This window comes from Lacerta agilis, chromosome 15 (assembly GCF_009819535.1).
Source record: "Lacerta agilis isolate rLacAgi1 chromosome 15, rLacAgi1.pri, whole genome shotgun sequence".
NCBI lineage: Eukaryota > Metazoa > Chordata > Lepidosauria > Squamata > Lacertidae > Lacerta > Lacerta agilis.
In genome coordinates this window covers 2,544,023-2,563,824 of record NC_046326.1, presented here as the reverse complement: position 1 = coordinate 2,563,824, position 19,802 = coordinate 2,544,023, and the positions used below count along the sequence as shown (strand labels likewise).

General features: G+C 46.3%; 1 protein-coding gene across 1 annotated transcript in view; it reads left to right on the top strand.

The window, feature by feature from the left end:
- The window catches only part of LOXL2 (lysyl oxidase like 2), an 86,415-nt gene extending 71,166 nt beyond the window's left edge, over positions 1-15,249 (top strand). Inside the window, 6 exon segments of the mRNA XM_033171437.1 lie at positions 7,503-7,665; positions 8,678-8,921; positions 12,348-12,463; positions 13,453-13,589; positions 13,866-13,977; positions 15,179-15,249. Coding sequence (XP_033027328.1) covers positions 7,503-7,665; positions 8,678-8,921; positions 12,348-12,463; positions 13,453-13,589; positions 13,866-13,977; positions 15,179-15,249 — 843 coding nt within the window.
- The last annotated feature ends 4,553 nt before the right edge of the window (positions 15,250-19,802 follow it).

Here is a 19,802-nt window from a genome sequence, read left to right as displayed (position 1 = left end):
CTACTTTGAGGGGAAATGCATCAAAATGCAGCATTTCCTAAGAAAGGACAGGCTAGATGTTGGATTAGCAGTGAGAGTACATTATTCAGACATTATGCAGGACGCTGTTGGGAAGTGAGGTCTTCTTAGATGAGGAATTCTGTTTTGCAAAAGTACCCAAAAGTGGAGCTCACTTCGGTGACCCCACCCCACCCCCAGTGTGTTGCAAAAAAGCACCAACTGTTTCTGGGACATTTCCCCAGGAAATAAGCTGGTGCCAAAGCACACCTTAATTGTCAAGGCTAGAGGAGGTGGTAGCAAGGGAAGCTATGTTCCTCTTAAATGAGCTGGAAGGCCTCAGCTTAGAGATTTGGTTTATTTTCTTGTGTGGCTGCCATTCCTAGTTCAGAGTGAGGGCAACTACATCCATGGAACACCATGCTTTCGGATCTCTCAGCTGTGTTGACATAAGCAGGGCCAGTGCTGTTTGATGTGGGCATTTCCTGTGGCCGGGCTACTGATACTTGCAAGAGAAAAGGGCCTTGTGTTCCTCCAGGCTGCACCCTTGATTGGAATATACGGCAACCCTTGTGTGTGGAGCAGGGCGCACCCTATGTATATGTGTGTGCAGCCGTGCAAGGGGGCCGTTGGCAATGTAATCAACTAGACCGTGTGTTACTGCAGAAGCAATGGTACGTACAGTTCATTCACCCTTCAGAAGCATATCCTTTCTTTCATGATGTCCTCCCTGCCTTGGCTCTTGCACAAAGAGGACAATAGTGCTAATCTGAAGCCCTTCTTGCATTTATACCACATGTTGCTGAAGCTAAGGAGCAGGGCACACATTTTGCATGTAAAGGTCACAGTTTCCGTCTCCATCAACTATGAGAAGCAGGTAGCGCTGGGAGAGAATGCTGTTTGAAATTCCAGAGAGCTTCTGCCAGCCAGTGTAGACAATACTGAGCTTTATGGACTGATGGTCTGACTTGGTATAGTAAATACAGGATGCGGGCTGCCAGTCAGATATAGGGAAAGCCAATTTCAGTCTCCTGTAAAAAGACCTTTCATTCTCATGGCTGAGAGTGTGAGGACATGCATAATGTCTTAACAGCAGTCACAAGGGGTCCTTTACCAGAGACTTCACAATGTGTCTTTTCCTTGCCGGTGAGTTCAGTGCTAGGTTAGCTCTCAGTCTTCACAAACACATATACACACATGCCTCTCCTACATGCTCAGCAGGGGCACCATCTAGGGGGAGCCGAGGGGTCAAGGGCCCCCAAAAAAATTTCAAGGAGGGGCTGAGCCCCCTCAGTATTCCATGTGATGTGCACATGCCACGCAACCTGCTTACATCACTCATGCGCACACCTCCCTACATGCTCATGTCACATGTCAGGCCATGTGGGGGGGGGGCTCATCAGCATGTCACATCAGCACACCAAGTGTGCGCATGATGTGAGCACATTGTGTGCTGGCCCCCTCAATCGCGGGGCAAGCCAGTGTGCCTGGTGCTCAATAAGATGGTTGCATACATGATTTCTCAAGCTTTAGAAACCATTAAGTTAAAAGTAAATCTGAGCCACTCAGAAACATTTCAGTTCAAAAATACCTTAAACCAAACAGGAGGTTTTTCTTAAAAAAATAAATAAACAAATAATGTTAAGAACTAAATGAGGTGTTTGTGTGGAACTAAATATAAAGGTGTGTGCTAGCAAGATTTTTAAAAAACAATAATATAATGTTTTTAAAACTGCTGCAGGAATTGGAGTGTTAGCGATCTCACAGGTGCCAGCCATAGGCCCCATTCACAATTGGCTTCTCATAGAATCTTAGAGTTGGAAGAGACCCCAAGGCTCATCTGGTCCAACCCCCTGCAATGCAGGAATCTCAGCTAAAGCATTAATGACATCCCTTCTTCCAAAACCAAACCACACTGAAAACGTCACTCCCAGTACAAAAAGTATGCTAGTATTGCATGGTGGGTGCTTTCAAAACAGCCCCATTGCTGTTGATGTGGTGTTCATATTTTCAGGATCTTATCATAACTTTTAATAATTCCCAATACTTTACAAACCATCTCCATGGTATTAGTTATAAAAGTGCATCTTGGCTACAGAGTGACCTTTCTGTTGTCCTTCCAAACACAGAGATGTTGCAAGGGAGGCCTCGTTTATATAACAGGCAACAATATTATTGTGGCAGCACTTCTGACTCAAAACAGATCAAGTTGATAATTAATAGATGATTTGTGGTGTTCAGGGTGGAGTTGGGAATTCAAAGCTTGGCTGCCCAATTGCTGTAGCAAGTCCAGAATCATTGCATCATCAGACCACCATGGGGGGAAAAGAGGCTAGGATGGTTGGAGTAACTTTCAAGAACAGTCTCTTGCATTTCCCAACCTTCCAGCTCATTTGACAGACCAGGTGTTGTAGGACCAAGCCAGTCCCCAACACAGGATGCTTGCTATTTATTTATTACAATCGCCTTTCAGGGTATAGGGTTATAGCCAGTGTTATTTATACTCAGAGAAGACCCATTGAAATTAATGGGTATTGCTTACTTAGTCCTATTAATTGTAATGTGTCTACTCTGAGTAGAACATAGTTTGAGATGACCCTTGGATCCTACCAAAGTGGCTTACAAGTCGCATTCAGTCATATATTTTAAAAACACAATAAACAATATTAACCAAGTCATCTGCATCCTTCCTATGTGGCAGATGATGGTAGATTGCCCTTTGCAGGGGGAGGAAAGGCCAGCTGGAGTGGGTCTGCTTGAGGAATCCATTCTTTGAGAATTCTAGAACTACTTTAATGGGCTGATCTGCAGCACTTAGAGTGACATACAATTGGAATGCAGTTATTCTTTGGAATTTGCACTTTTCTGAATGTTGTGATGCAGTACTTCACTTAACAAAAATGTAACAAAATGCATATGAAAAATAAATATATTTAGGAATGCATATTTTGTGAGGAAATAGTAGGCAATAGACAACTATCATTTCCCACTGACACAAGGATTTCGTTTTACATAATGGAACTTCTCACCTCCTGCCCCTGTGCACCTCCTAAATGTGTTCTAGGGGTTCCCCCCAACCCTCTGGAGCAGATTTGGGAAGGGTGTGCAGCATGCATGGGAGAAGCGAGGGGGGACATTCCATTGCACAATAGAAAATCCCTGCACCAATGGGATGTATTACTTGGATACTGCCCTTGTTCTTTAAATACGACTTCGTGTACAGAATTATTATTATTTTAATCAAGGATTACTGTGGAAACATAATACAGTGGACTTTGGAATGAACACATGCAAAACTGACATGGACCAGTAATAGACATCCATCCATCCATCCCTACCAAGACCATTTTGCTTCTTCAGCTCTGAAGCAACCCTTTCACTCATACTGATACAGTTCCAGCACTGGCAAGTTCCCACTAGGTCTCTCATGCAGATGTACTGACATATTAATGATGGTGCTACATTGCTGGCTGGCCAGTCCTTGATTAGACTGTTTGCTGGTTCATAGCCAGATGAACTACACACTACTACACAGATGGGAGCTCATTGGGTTGTGCCCAACACTAGCCTTGCTTAGAGGAGACCTGCTGAAATCTATGGTCATAAGTCCATTGATTTCAATGGGACCTGCCTTGGATACAGTCTATGATTAGAAAAAGGTTGATGATATCTTTGTTTGAATGAGACACTCATCAGAGTTTAGGGAAGGTTGCACATGCAGCGCTAAGGGGAGACTGCAAATGGAAGTTGGTAGTTTGGGAGAAAAGGCAGAGAAAGTTGACAGGCCTCTGGGGATGAAAGGGGTCTGATATCAGGTAGCAGATCTGCTGCCTTGCAGGAGTGCCTGCTGTTTATCTCTGCTTTTACTCTTATATTCAGTGTGGTGTTTTTTCTGGAGGGACGCAGGGGTATGCATACCCCTAAACATCTTGAGAATCTAAGTTTGGCCTCATTGAGGGGCAGTATTTCAATATGAGTAGGAAAATGAAGTACCCCTAAACATTTTTTAAGGAAAAAAAGCACTGCTTAGATTTGTAAATAAGGTAAGGTTACGCCTGATTTGGTGCATCAAATGTTAACAGGAGCTTAGTATATTATCACTTTGTACAGGCTGGCTGTCAGCTGCATGCACTTGCCTTCCCATCGCCTAAGCTGCTGTAATGCCACGGAGGAAGGGCCAGGCATGGAATGGTGACTATATGTGCAGTTACTGAGTGGGAAGTGAAAGATTGGGCTTGCTTGGCAGAAATAAAAATTCATCCGAATGGCAGGAGTGTCTCTGTGAATGGTAAACATAAAGGTTTAGTGCGGGGGCTGAGGGCCAGGGAACCAGAGGGTTGTGCAGAGTTGAATTTCATACAGTGATTTGAAATAACTAGCAGAAAAAGAGAGCAAGGAATATTCTCGCCTCTATTAAGTGGGCATAGATATTTTCTAAAAGCTTTCCATACCGCGGCTTTGTTCCCCCTTTTTTTTTGCAGTAGTGGTCAGCCCTGTACTTTTGGGCAGGGAAACTACTTGAGGAAAAGCCACTCGAACACCAGCCCATCTGCTGTGCTTGGCTCCTGGTTAGCTCAATGGGAGAAAAAGGCACGACAAGCCGCTTGGTTTGCTGTTTACTAAGCTGTTGCCTGTTTTCCAGGACATGTGCCAGGTATCCATTACTCAGTGAGTTCAAGGAGGTGGCATTCTAATTTGTTCATAATTCAATTAATTCTCCTTGGGCAAACATCAGCGGTCTGGGATCCAGCTGCTAAATAGATGCTTCCAAGTATCAGATAGTAGCAAAAAAAAACTTGAGAGCTTAATTTGGTGTTGCAAGAGACAATGAATGGTAGCAGATCCCCCCCCCATAATATCTGCGTAAAGAATGTGTGGTGACTGACACAGCATTGTGCTATGTGGTGCCCCCTTCTATGTCAGGACCAGGGGCATCGCTAGGGGGTGCGGTGGGGCGGTACGCCCCGGGTGACAGGGGTGACAAGCGGTGGCCCCTCCCGCCACTCCCCATGCAACGCCGGTCACCCTGGGAGCAGCAGTGCTGCACGGACGGGGTGCTCCCTCGGCCGTACACTGTTGCTCCCGGGGCGAAGGAAGGGGGGCGGCACGTGGAGGTGACAAGCGGCAGGCCCTCCCACCATTCCTAAGCGCTGCCGCTTCCTCCGTCACCCCAGGTCAGCACACGACCGAGCGAGCACCCCGTCCGTGCAGCGCTGCTGCTCCCAAGGTGACCGGCAGCGTGGGGAGTGGCAGGAGGGGCCGCCGCTTGTTACCCCATGTGCCGCCGCTCGCTCCGTCGCCCCGGGAGCAGCACACAGCCGAGCGAGCACCCCGTCTGTGCAGCGCTGCTGCTCCCGAGGTGACCGGCAGAGTGGGGGTGACAAGCGGCAGCCCCTCCCACCATTCCCAAGCGCTGCCGCTTGCTCCATCGCCCCGGGAGCAGCAGCGCACGGCCGAGGGAGCACCCTGTCCGTGCAGCGCTGCTGCTCCTGGGGTGACCGGCCATGTGTGGGGAGTGGCGGGAGGGGTTGCCGCTTGTCACCCCCACGCGCCGCCACTCGCTCCACCCCCCCCGGAGCACTCGCTCCACCCCCCCGGGAGCAGGTGCTGCTGCTCGCGGGCAATGGAGCGAACGGCGGCGCTGGGGGTGACAAGCGGCAGCCCCTCCCACCATTCCCACGCGCTGCCGCTCCCTCCGTCACCCTGGGAGCGGCAGCGCACAGCCCGACGACGGAGGCGCACTCTGTCGTCGGACCGCCGCTTCCACAGCCTCCTTTTGAGCCGCAGAGCTTAAAAGGGGGCTCTTCAGCTTAAAAGGGGGCTGCAGAAGCAGCGGCGGCGGCACTCCCGGAAACACCCCGGGGGCGGGGCATCATGATGTCACAACGTGACGCCACGACGCCCCGCCCCCCGGGGCATTTCCTTTGCCGCCCCGGTACCGCGGAGCCTTACTCCACCACTGGTCAGGACAATGGCAGCATGCATTGAGTTTACTTTGAAATTGTGAGAGGAAAGAGTACAGCCCTGTAACTTTCACAGCTGTGAGCTGTGGAGCCTTCATTTCAAATTTTTTGGGACTGCGTATACACTATAACTTCCCTCAAAGAATCCTGGGATGTATAGTTTGTTAACGGTGCTAGCAATTGTAGCACTGTGAAGAGTAAGCTACAGTTCCTGGAATGCACTAGGGGAAATCATGTGCTTTATCTCGGCCTCAGCTGAGACACGGTGGTATTCATAGTGGCCTCTTATAAGGGTGTTGTAGATGCAACAGGTGTAGCACTTTGAGCATTCAAGAAATGCAGTAAATAATAGCAATAATCAGTAGGAACAAAGGAATAGCTACAAAAACCACAAATAGATTCAGACTGAGGGTGGATCTACACACAGGAGAAAAGTCGTAAATTAAATTGTTAGAACAAAAGAATAAAAACTATGTAAAATGAATAGAAAAGTTTTGTGCTCTACAGCGCCATCTGGTGTTTCATGTTTATAATGCATTCAAAATGCTGTGGGTTTTTTTTACTAATGTAGCTGAGTCCTGACACTGCCCGTGTGAAGTGATAAGGCAGATTAATGCAACAGGCGATTCACAGACTTTTTAGAAAAAACAAACTCGACTTAGATTAGTAGGGAGGGACTCACACACTGATTAGCAAGGGTAGTTACAAGATTGTATTAAGAAATTTTTAAAAACTAAGGCCCATCTAGCCCAGCATCCTGCTTACACAGTAGCCAATCAGATGCCTGTGAGAAGCCTGCAAGCAGCAGCACTCTGTCTACCTGCGATTCCCAGCACCTGGTGTTCAGAAACCTTCTGCCTCTGACAGTGACAGTATCTATCATAGCTAGTAGCCATTGGTAGCTTTATCCTCCATGCATTTGCTTGATCCTCTGCTGGCCATCACTGAGAGTTCTTGAAGGGCTCCTCGCGTGCACCTGAGGGTGCTTCCACTCGGCCATTGATTGTGCATTCGGTGCTAATCGTGTCTGCAAGTTTTGTGCAGCATCAAAATGCCATCGCTTTTTGCTTTCCCATTTAATTCAGATTTGCCAGTCCTAGTGAAATCTGATAAGTAAAACAGAAGTAAAACCCAACAGAAACAATAAATGTGGATTAAGTGGGCACGGGTGTGTGGGGTGACATTTTGATTGGAACAGCGTCATGTGGAGGGGTTGTGGCATGAGGAGTCGGGCCAGGCGGCCCCAGTTTCATTTGCACTGATAAGGTTCAATATTGAAGCCACTCTTCCTATGGGGAGGCTTTTCAGAATCCTTGATGGGGAGCCTCTTAATCTTCAAAAAGAAAAATGTGAAATTGTCTGAAGCTGCCTCCAGCATTTTCACAAGTGTTCCATGCAAAGTAGGCTGCTGGGTCTTGGGAGCCTCAGAAATGACAAATCTCATGTTTCCCTGAACTTGCAATTATTATTTTTTTCTTTTAAAGCATACATTGTTCTTTTTTTAGCATTAAATTCTGCTTCCATTGCTATGTTTTCTGCTAGGAAACCTGGTACTGGTATGGAGAAACGAGCGCCAGCAACGTCCTCATGAGTGGGACAAAATGTTCTGGGACAGAGATGGCCCTGTCACACTGCCGCCACGATACTCACGTATTCTGCCCCAGAGGAGGTGGGCGCTATGCAGCTGGCGTTTCCTGCACAGAAAGTGAGTTGTGAAACTTCCTTTTCTAGGTGCCAGAAAGACAAACCTCCCATTTATATTTTTTGCCCTGGATCTTTCATTTGTTGTTTTGTTTTGTTTTGTTTTGTTTTGTTTTGTTTTGTTTTGTTTTGTTTTGTTTTGTTTTGTGACAGCTGCCATTATAAATGAGATTTGCCTTGTATTGGTGAATTTTTAAAACTCTGTTTTAAAGATCTGTTTCTGAGTCACTCAGGGCTCTCTCTGCTTCAAATTATTATTTGGAGTTCCAAGCATCTCTGCATAAAGTGAAGGTGTCTGTTCCCCCATTCACTACTACAAGGGATCTAAAAATCCACAACTTTTTTCTCTTGGCCAAAATGGATGGAATTTCTAGGCAAAGGAGCTCCTCCAGAGTAAATTGTGTCTGCCAAACTGAAGGCAAATAGGTCCAACAAATGGGGGGGAGGGGCATAAAAGCGATCCACTTTCCTCCATAACCCCTGGTGGTTTTGTCTCTTTCTTACTGTGATATAATTAAAAGGTGTCTGGGTGGTATGTAGTTTTGCTTGTCTTTCTGGTGATTGATTGTGTTCTCTAACAGGCCTTTCACTTTAAAGCTTACAAGTTGGCCCCATAAAGGCCTCCCCTTAGGGCTTTGCAGATCTCAAGTAGACCATACAATGGTAAGCTGCCCAAGAACTCTGTGTGTGGAGTTATAAAGAGATCTTGGGGTTTTTGTTGTTGTTAGAGCAACATGGGATTTTTAAAATGAAGCTTTTAACTTTTTTTTTTTAAAAAAAAAAATAATCTGATGTTGTGCTTTAACAAAAAAGAATCCAGAACTCTTCAATGCTCTACACGCAACATTTGGACAACCTCACTAAGCCCATGGATGAAGCGTAGTGATATATAGGAAAACATAGCTGTGCAGTAAGGAAAAGCACAGCTAATGCAACATGGAGGGTGCTGGCATCATATTGGCCTGGAAAGTCTGTATGTCAAGGCTAAGCACTGCCCTTTCCTTTCTGGCCTCCAGCTGCAGCTGACCTTGTCCTCAATGCCAAGGAAGTGGAATACACATCATACCTGGAAGACCGTCCCATGTTCATGCTGCAGTGTGCCCTGGAAGAGAACTGCCTGGCCTCCTCAGCTGTCAACACGTCCATTTCCACTGGCTATAGGAGGCTCCTGCGTTTCTCATCCCAGATCCACAACAACGGACAGGCTGATTTCCGCCCCAAAAGTGGACGCCATTCCTGGATTTGGCACGACTGTCACAGGCAAGACTTTGCTGTTCACCACCACTGTTGTGGATTTGCCCAGCAGAAAAAAACTTGGGGTGGTCAGAGTTCTGGCCTCAGTAAATTTGATAAAAGGCAAATTAAGATCCATGTGAAATGTAGGGCAGCCCTGTGGATAAAACACTGGTTGTGAACTCAGTGTTCAGGTTCAGTGTCCACATCTGTCAGCAGCAAGTGAGCTAGTTTCAGTATCTATTCTGTACAGTATATATTTAGGGTTGCCAGGTGTCCACTATTTGAGTGGACAGTCCACTTTTTCACATTATGTTCACTATTTTTTTCACAAAATAGTGGACTTTTTTTATTCAAAAGCTTTATGTTGAAATGGTATTTTAATACATGTTAAAATGTTTGTAAGAAAATATAATTTAATTTAATTTAACCACACACACACACACACCCGCTTGTCTGCTATTTTTTGGAAGCAGACCTGGCAACCCTATATATATTTAGGCCCCGCTAGGCCTAATTATGTAATTGAGGCATCCTCTACATCCCATTAAATGACATAGCCAGGAGTGGCATGAAGGAAGCAGTCACTCTAGTCACAGGGATTTCCCAAGGCTGCTCTAGGGAAGTGCCTTCCAGTGAATTTCCACCCACTGAGCAGCACCATCACTGCAAAATCTGTTTTGGGGGCCTGTGTGGCCCACACCATTTTGATGTTCCCACAATGCCCTGGCATAGCATTGTTCTAGTGCATCCTAGGAACATCAAAATGGTGGCTTCCAAAACAAAACTCACTGATGGTGCCGCTTGATAAACCTGAGCCTGTGGACATGGGCAAGTGGCAGGACAGGTTGGCAAAATGGGCCTTGTTGGGACCCCTGGTGGGTGTCTGAGGCGTCATGACTAACTTAGGTTCATAGTTTTTCGTTGGATAAAACTGGTAATGTTATATCTAATGTAGCACTAAATTGGGGTCCCATAAACACACAGATTACTGTTAATACAATTGGACTCTCCCCCTTTCCCCTGTGCAACCCCTAAGTATGTTCTAGGGGTTCCTCCATCCCTCTGAAGCAGTGCTGGGGAGTGCTGGGCATGCGTGCTAGCGGTAACCTTTGGGCTGATGGGGTGAGTTTCTCAAATTATGCAGGGGTGCATCATTTCAGGAGGGGCCCCATTTCCCATCTAGTGCAGGTCTGAATAACTTGTGATTCACCAAACCAAATTCAGCAAGCATTATGGGGCCCACCACCTCCTTCACAGACCCCATCCTCCCCATTTTTGCAGCACTCAGTCAGCTGCAAACACATAACAGTTATCACCTCTGGTGGCTGTTGGGCCACGTCTGCCTGGCTGGGTCATGAGTTCTACAGGCCTCTTTCTGCTTAATCCCAAAGCCCACCAGAAAAAGAAAAGAGGAGTCCCACCCCAGTCTGCTCACTCTCTGGCATTTCCAAACAAGCTCGAGTTGAGTGAGGCAGCTGTAGCCCATCCATGTGTTTAAGCCAGTCTCTGTTTGCACTAAGGAATACAGACTCAATTCCTCTTCTGTACTTCCAGTCTGTAAACACCATAATATAAACAACTATCTGAATGAGCAGACATATTTTAGCAACGGAGTCAGACCTGAGGTTTAAAGCTTTTTATTTCTTTTTCTTTTTTCACTGGAAATACTTTGAGCATCCAACCTCAATGTAAATAGTTTGGACATCTCAAATTTTTCTCCCTCTCCCTGACCATCTCAGCCTGTTCCGGAGCATTTTTGTTCAGGATAAAAACCAGGGAGCAGTGAGGGCTACTTAACAGGCAGGTAAAAGGAAACCAAAGAACATCTGGCAGTGATTCCAGGGCAATTAAAAATTCCCTTTATGCCCCCCTCCCCTTATGTCAACATATTTAAATAGAATAAACATGATGGGTGTACTAGGTGCTGCTACCTGATACTGAATATCAGCTGTTTAATATTAAGCCATGGTTTATTTTTACAAGTGAAAAAAGAGCAAGTGAGCTCCACTTTTCAGTTGCTTGGCTTCCCTTCCCTTAAAGTGATGTGTCCATTAGAGGAGCTTGGTTTCCAAATGGGGCAAATCTCAGTGTTCATCTAGACTCAAGCATTAACTCGCGGATATTGGTGCTAGGTGCTCTGAAGGCAAAAAACAGGGAACAGTGGCTCTTTGAGAGACGCTGTGGCTCTCCCTTAGCATCCTCTCCACAGGTTTCTAACTAGCTAGCTCAGTAGGGCAGAGCACCATGCTAATAGTCTCAAGCCCAAGTCCATGATAGCCATCAAGTAATTGGTCAAGGGTTTCACATTTGTGCTTTTTGGAGAGGGTTCATAGCTCCAGTGGTGGCTGGTGCTCATTGGCACTGCTGGGGTGGGCAGAGGCAGAGGCAGAGGCAGAGGCAGAGGCAGAGGCAGAGGCAGAGGCAGAGGCAAGAGGCAGAGATAGAGCCAACTTGCTCCTGCTGCTCAGTTCTACAGGGGCAGCCATGAGACTAAAGAGAAGGAAGCTGTCACTTTCCTTCTTGCAGAAAGTCGGGGGGGGGGAGGTTTGTTGCACAAGAGTGCCAAATCAACTTTAATCGTGTGATTTTAATTTGTCAGTATGTTATTGAAACCCAGCCCAAAATAGTAATATTCTGAAAGCACCCAGCAAAAATATAACTGATATGCTGAGTGCTTCTAGTGAGGTTCTGTGGACCTCTGACAATACAATCTGCCCCATAGCAGAGTGCAGATTATTTTGGGCATTTTGTTATTTGGAATAACTGCAACTTGCTCTTTTGTCTCCATGGTCAGAGACTGTATCCATCTGAATATCAGTTGCTGAAAACTACAGCAGGGGAAGAGTGCTCTCGCGCTTGCATCCTGCTTGTGGGCCTCTGCCCTGATCCAGCAGGGATATTCTTATGTTCCTAAAGCATGTGCTTGGCTTGATCTTGTGCAATGCGCTATGGCACATGGACTCAAATGTCTGGGGTCAGAGTAACATGAATTCCCAGATTAAATGGCTGCATTTGGTGTTAATTTCCTGCTTCTATACTAATGTTATAAGGCTAATTTTTTGTTACAAAATTCCCACATTTGGGGTACTTTCTGATCTGGCCAGTGAGCATTGTCTGAAAAAATGCCTGCTAATAACTTGGTTAAGGAAAGGAAACACATGACCTCTAGGGAATTAGAGCTATGCTTCTGGTTCCACATCACCAATCCTACTGGAAAACAGCATTTTTTGTTCCCAGTGAATAAAGGTGTTGCTCTTGCTTTGGCTGTAGCATTGCATATGCTATGACGTCCTGATATGTGATGAGGCAGGAAGATCTAGGGGTGAAGTTGCTTCCCAAAATAAGAGGTGCTACACCCCAGGTGGTGCTTTCAATAAATCTGGGCAGCATTGCTGTAGAAGTATGGAACCTGTCCTTAATCAAAATGTTTGCTTTCTTCTGATCATGCAGGCATTACCACAGCATGGAAGTGTTCACACATTATGATCTGCTGGACCTCAATGGGACAAAGGTAGCGGAAGGTCACAAGGCCAGCTTCTGCTTGGAAGACAGTGAATGCCTAGACGGTACATACATTCCTAATACTCATGAAATACACTCCAATGCAAAATAACCCATTCTGCTCTCATTTCTACTGGAGGTCTACTAAAGATGGGTGAAGAAATGTGTGCAATTCACATTTAAGAATTCGTGATTCTCAAACAGAATATGTACAAAACGAAATGTAACAATCCTTCAAAATATGCACTTCTTCAAATGATACAGTGCAGGTCTACAGGAGCAACAAAAAGTTTATTATTTATTTCATAAAATTTGATTGGGGGGGGGACCACTGTTTACAAGAGTCATACAAAACAGTGTATATTGACAAAAGGTTTGGCCCCTAAAGCAAACATTCCTGAACATAACATGTGAAAATGCATAGTTACGGTGAAATTGCTTGTGAAAAATTGTATAGCAGGCAAAATTGCGTATGTATATCATGAGAACACATATGCAAATGTGAGAGGATTTTTATGTCAGCTTGTGAACTGATGTGAATTCTTGGCTGTCTTGACTTGGCTGTGTTGCGGTCCACTGTCTGTTGCAAATTGGTGGCAATATTCATTCACAATTGGGGACAAGTGTGGTGAGGCAGAGACTCAGTGGAAAGGGAAGTTCTGCTCCAGAGGTCCCAAGACAAGCTCTGCTTTAAACATGGTTGGTGCCCCAACATCTCTATGCTGTTCAGAGGACAGATGCACAAGATGCTCACATGGACTGTACATCCCCACTTGGAACCACTAAGTTACTGCTTGACACTTTCAGCAGAACACTAGAGCTGGAGGGGAGGCATAACAGCCCCTGGCAAGACTGGGGAAAGGAGAGAAAATAGCCGTTGCCAACTAACCTGGGCGGTGGGGCTGTAATTAAGCATCCGGAGCATCACAACAAGGTTGGGCTTTCAAGTTCTACAGCCCAAACACTTACCTGAAGCCAGGACTTCCTAAAGGGCCTCTTGGCACCAGACTGCCTGCTGACAGTTTTTTCACATGTGCTTCCTTTCCCCCTTTAGGTTTCCAGAAGCAATATGAATGCGCCAATTTCGGGGAGCAGGGGATCTCGGTTGGATGCTGGGATGTGTACCGGCATGACATTGACTGCCAGTGGATTGACATTACAGATCTTGCGCCAGGAGAATACTTCTTCCGGGTAGGCTGGGATTCTTCAGATTCTGGAGTGCTATCAGAGTAGCTAAGAGCCAGTTCATGCCATCACCAAAACCAAGTAGGAGTAAACCTTTTAGGCGGATAGCAGCATATTCCACACCTCCACAAACAGGATAGTTTGAATACACGCAGCCCCAGCTCCTGAATCAGAAACACAATTGAAGCACCTTGATTGCACAAAGAAATTTCCCCACTTCTGGATCAGGATCTATGTCTTAGCTAAGGTGGCCCTAAGATTCCTATGTCTGTCCTTTCCCAGATCATTGTCAACCCAAACAAAGAAGTGGCAGAGTCCGATTATTCCAATAACGTCATGAAGTGCAAGTGCAAGTACGAACTTCAGCGGGTGTGGATGTACAACTGTCATATAGGTAAGTTCATTATAGAAGAAAAAGAGATTCTAGTGACAGAGATGAGCTTGGCGTCAAGGTGGTGATTCAGAGGTGTGCGTAAAGCAAAAGGGATCTGTGGCCTTGCAGGTGTTGCTCTGTTGTCGCCCCTGACGGGGGGGGAGCTGGGGCTGGAGTCTAACAACAACTGGAGGGGCACAGGTTGCCCACACTGGAGTGTACACATCAGTGTGTACAAGGATTCCTTCCTTTCTGTCGTCGCCCCCCCCCTTTCATTACTCATTTGTTAGAATGACATTTGTTTAGTTAATGGGCACTAGTTTATTCACTTCTGTAACTCCCATTCATTTTCCTCTTGCGATGGATGTCAATGTGAGACTTGGCCTGTAACTCTGTCTGTTGCTTGGGAGTTTTCCACCCAGTTGGTGTGACATTTCTAGGCATCCTACTACTCCTTCAATACATTGGACCAGCCAAATTTCAGATAAAATCTACATTTCATAGGCAGTTTTAAAATGCAGACAACTCCCCATTTAGACGGGGGTTACGTTCCAGGTCTCCCCACACTTAACCGAAATCCCTTATATTGGGAGCACCCTGGAGGGGCACCAGGGCTTGATCAGCTGGCGTGCCGGGAGATGGCAGCAATGGCGACTGCAGCCCCGGTGTGACTCTGGCTCATGAGGAGACCCTCAGGCTCTGGGGAGATTTTCCTCACAAGCCAGGACTCTTCAGGGTGCCCCCATTTCCAGGTTCCCGGCACCATGCGTGTGTGCGGTTGTGTGCAAATAGTGTGTTCATAAATGGGAACCCTAGCAGCTTCCCATTGCTTTCTATGAGGAGACACAACTGTTCTCGATCTGCTTGTCACTTCTGTGTTTTCCATCCAAAACTGGCACAAAATATTTAGCTATTCTACTATCCCTGTAATATTTCCCTGTAACATTTCTGTGACCTGTACAGGCTGCAAGTGAAATTACTTGGTTTTTGTTTGCAACTTATTTATCTGAATTATCATTTGTTCATTTTATTTAACTTTGTTACAAAAAAAATGCTAGAGTAATTTACACAATTAAACAAATGAAACGTGTTTTTTAAAAAAGTGCAACCCTAGTAAGGGTCAATTTAGACACATGGCTTCCTGCTTTCAGACGTGGGTAGCAAAACTGCCTATGACACTGTCTTTTTCCCCTGTTTTTTCTCCCCCTCACCCCGACTGCAGCTGATGCCTTCAGTGAAGAAATAGAAGAACAGTTTGATTTCAATGGACTCCTAAACAACCAAGTGTCTTAACTGCCCTCTTTTTAAGGAAGGAAGAATACATTTTCCCAAGATTTCCCTAACCACTGCACAGAAAACTAAAGTAATCAAGCAAACAACTATGAACTTTTAAAATTAGCTTTGTAAGTTATTTTCAAGTGTGTGCTCCATGCCTACTTTATGGTGTTCAGCAGAAGAAAACGGGTTGACACTTATTTCACATCCATTCCAGCTGAATGACGATTTTGCACTACCTGCAAGACCTCGTTACCCTTCGTGGGGATGCTAACTTATTCACAAGGAATTATTTGCAAGCTCTCATCACGCCTTTGCTCACTGCGGTGGACAGAGGCAGCAGTGCCACCTGCCCACAACCTGCGTAAAGGATGCCTGATGCTGCCAAAATACTTTCATTTTTAAGGGAATTCTTTTCTCGGCCTTCGTGTTCTGCCTTTGAAAAATCTGACTCTACACCACTGACGCAGAACAGGAGAATCATGGCACACGGAGGTCTTGAGACACTCTGTCGTATTAATTTCCTGTACTGTCACACTCCTTGGCACCATCCCTCCTCTGAGAGCACCTCTGACACTCAGTTTTGACAGAAAGTTTGATACCACAGTGAGGAAAAATCTGCCAAGTCATTCCATATATCTTGGTTTTTGATGCCACTAGACTGTGAATTTTTTTAAGGCAGTAAGCTATTCCTTTGCCTACATTTTCCCTTTGACCCATGCCTTCCTGCCACCCCCTTCACTTCCCACCCCCACCATGAATACTGCAAATAAGAAACCCACTACCAAAGATAACTAATGGCTTTATGCCCTCAAGGTCACGCATCCCTTCCTATTAAGTCAGGCTATCCTGTGATGGTGCAGGGAGGGAGAGCTTTTTAAAACACACATTAGTAAACGCATAATGGTGCTGAGCACTTGTGCCTCTGTTTGTTTGAGGCCATGCACTTGCATTGCAAAAGGTGCCAACAGATCTACACCCTACTTGAATCTTTTAAAGTGCTTTTTGTCCAGGAAAAGAAAGAGCTGGTGTGATTTGTGTTATTTCCAGTGACTAGAACCAGCTGGTGTCCTTTTATTGCATTTTGTTTTGTTTACTCTTCTGCTGCTTGGTTAAAGAATGGGACTGCAAGACAGAATTAGTTCAACCATGCCTCTCTGGAGCAGACCACAGTTCATCTAGTCTAGCCTTCTGCTTCCAGAAGCAGACAGCCAGATGCTGCAGGATGTTCAGAAAGCAGGACAACGAAGATAACTGTGCCCATTTGTCCTAAGCACCTGGTAATCAGAGGTAAAAAGGTAAAAATCAGGGGTGTGCTGTATCTGTCCCTAGAGGTTCTGCCATAGCTACTAGTCATTGGTAGAGCAGGCTCCATGCCCGCTTGTTTTGGTACAAAGGGTGAAGGAATTAAAAGGATACCTAAAGCTCAGGCAGAGAGCACAAGAGTGATTTGGGAGCTTTCCCTTCTTAAAACCTCTCCATCACCTCCCTTGTGTGATGTGTAAAAGTAAAAAAAAAAAAAACTTCTGTAACTGGAGAAATGAACTATAGACCCACACACGGTGCTATCAGAATTGTATTGTCCGCTAGTGGAGAGACTAAAAAGAAAGCTAGGTTCACCCCTCTTCTTAATCAAGGACTGAATTTTCCACAGCAAACCCATTCTCTCATCCTCCAGTTCTGGCTGCAAAATGAGAGTAAGAGTCGCTGGACCTTTTTTGCATGATAAATGAGGATTACGGAAAGACATTTTAGCTATGCAAAGTACTATATGAATAACTTGATGGTGATGCTTACTGCTTGTAGATGTTTTGCAGTAATGCACAAGAAGGATTTCATTGTCTGTTATTCTTTCCCCCATGTATAACCTACCTCACAGGGGTGTTGTGAGGCTAACGGCCAGTTCACATAACCAGGCTAGGGCTGGCCACTTTGTTCCTTCAGCAGGTGATGAGTGTAATCATTTGACCAGGAACCAAAGCCAGCAGTATCTCAAGTCACCCAAAGTCCACACTGCAGTGATGCAAAGCAAGCTATGTGGGGTGACAAGCAGGCCTGGCGCATGAGTGGCAGGAGGAGCCACACAGCAGCCACCAAGTTGAGAAGGGGGGCTTGCTTACCATGGGTAGGAGCTGGATGAGACATCCAGAGGCCTTATTTGTGAATGATGACATCAACAGTTTAGAATAGCCTGAGAACCACAACATAGGGCACCTCCATCCCTCCACCGTTGCTCCCATTATGCTATAACCAAGAGAGAGAGAATGTTGTCAGCAGCTGGGCTGTATATAAATGCCAGGCAAGGTCTCAGACTACTTCTGCAAGGGAGGGGGGGGGCAGGAATCTGCATTGTACCTATTCCACCACACTGGAGTTTTTCAGAAACTTTGCCTCATTTTAGAAGAGCGAGGCTTGTTCCAGACCTACTTGAGCCTGGCAGCTATGCTACGTCAGCCATGTGGAGGCTGCAGGAGCAGGAGCATGTAACTGCCAGCGCAGCTCCTCCATTGTAGGACCACCTATGCAATACTGGGATCAAGAACACAGCTACATCCCATGCTGCCCAGGATGTGGCCATTCTGAGTGGCAATCAATAGAAGGGATTAGAGGGACATCAAAAGTTCCCTTCCAGCGAGTCAGGCCATGTATCCATCCAGCTGAGCACCATCTACTCTGACTGGCAGGGGCACTCCAGGATCTCCAAGGGAGAGCCTTCCATCACCGGCTACTTAATTTTAAGATTAACAAGCCGTCGTCTGCAGGTGCCAGGGTTTAGCATAGGATTTTCTGCATCAAGGCATGTGCTCTGCCACTGAGCTGCGGTCCTTTCCCAGCACAGAAGCGTGCAAGCAGGAGGTGCCTCTCACCTGCCACACCTTCATGCAGCTGCTCAATTCAGTAGGGTAACTGAAGGCTTGGCTATCAGCTTAAGCTCTCAAGTTCTCCTCCTTCCCTGGCTCATATGGCCAGCAGTCAAACTCTTTCCATGTGACCTCAAGCTGCTTCTGGTGCCCATACGCTCTGGGTAGAGCCCACATTGCTGAAGTGAAACAGATGGGTATGCAGAGGTCAGTCCATAATCTAGTTAAGCAGGCTTGCTCCTCGTTCACAGCAACAGAAGTAAACCTGAGGTGGTTACACTGCCTGTTCCTGACTAGGGCTTTGCTCGAGCCAGTGCTTCAAAAATTTAGCCCCTGAGCCTCATTCCAATGCAAGGGTTCCAGTGCTTCTCACACTTGGACTGCAGCTCCCATCATCCCTGAGCCCTGGTCCTGCTAGCTAGGGGTGATGGAAGTTGTAGTCCAACAACAGCTGGAGATCCAAGTTTGAGAAGCACTGGCTTAATCTAGCAGGCCTGCTCAAGCAGAGCCACCATGGGCTGACCTGGATTCCCAATGTTGTGCATCACTGCTGGTTATCAAGGCGGAGTGGCACGGGAGCAGGGAGCCTGACACAGCCATGGAGCCAATCCATGACACTCCGTGGTCCTGATGCTGCAGTTAAGCCAAGCCAAGCTCACCACTGGCTTTCCCCTTCTTCCATTGGTAGCAACACGCAGCTTGGGGAAGTGAGGTGCTGGCTGTGGCCTTGCAACCAAAGGGGAGAGAGAGAGAATGAATCTCTACCTGACCCAAGTGCTGCTTCTGACCACTGAAGGATTACAGCCACCTCCCACAATTTGAGGATGGGGGCGAGGACAGGCTACCAGGCAGGATTGATCTCCTATACTTGTTTGTTCCAGGTTGGTTTTTTACAAACACAACTTACGGCAAATGGGCAGTTTTCTCTCTCTTATCACTAACAGAGAAGAAAGTTAAGATCCAGAAGGGGTCCACTTCCCCAAAAAAGGAACCAGCGAGAGAACAGGAAGTAGTTGTTACAAGATAGTGGGCAACAGAGGATTCAGAAAATCACCGTGCATGTTGATTTGTGTATTAACAGCTTTAATTTTAAAGAAGAAAACCCAGAAAAACAATATTTACAAACTTCAGTAAATAAGATATTGACTCCTGCAAACATGTCTCTCTCCTGTCTGCTTGTAAACTAAAACAACCCCAGGGGGGGGTGTGTGTCTCACTGGTTCTTCTTACATAACTGAATGGAAGTTTTCCTAAGTGCTCACCTACAGGGGGGCTCAATGTGGGTTAGAAGCAGACTAGAGCTGGGGAATCTCTGGCCCTCCTGATGCCGTTAAGACTCTGGTTCCCGTCAGGCCCAGCAAGCATTTGCACTGGGGTCAGGGGTGGTTGGAATTGCAACCCAACAATAGGCAGAGAGCCCCCCACCCCTTAAGTATATATTCTGTCTCCATCTCATCTCTTCAAAGCACAGAGGCTCCTGCTTTTTGCTGAGAGAATGCACAAATGGCAAGGAGGGGAGAAACATTTAATCCTTCAGCTCCAAACCTGATTTTCAAACACACACACTTGGAACCTGAAATGGGTGAATGGAGGGGGCAGGGGGCGCACCTTCTGCAATCCCACCCCTGGAAATTGCGCTCTCTCCTCTGCATTTCATGAGAGGTTTGGAAGAGACATGGAAAGGGAAACCAAAATTGTCCAGTTCTACCT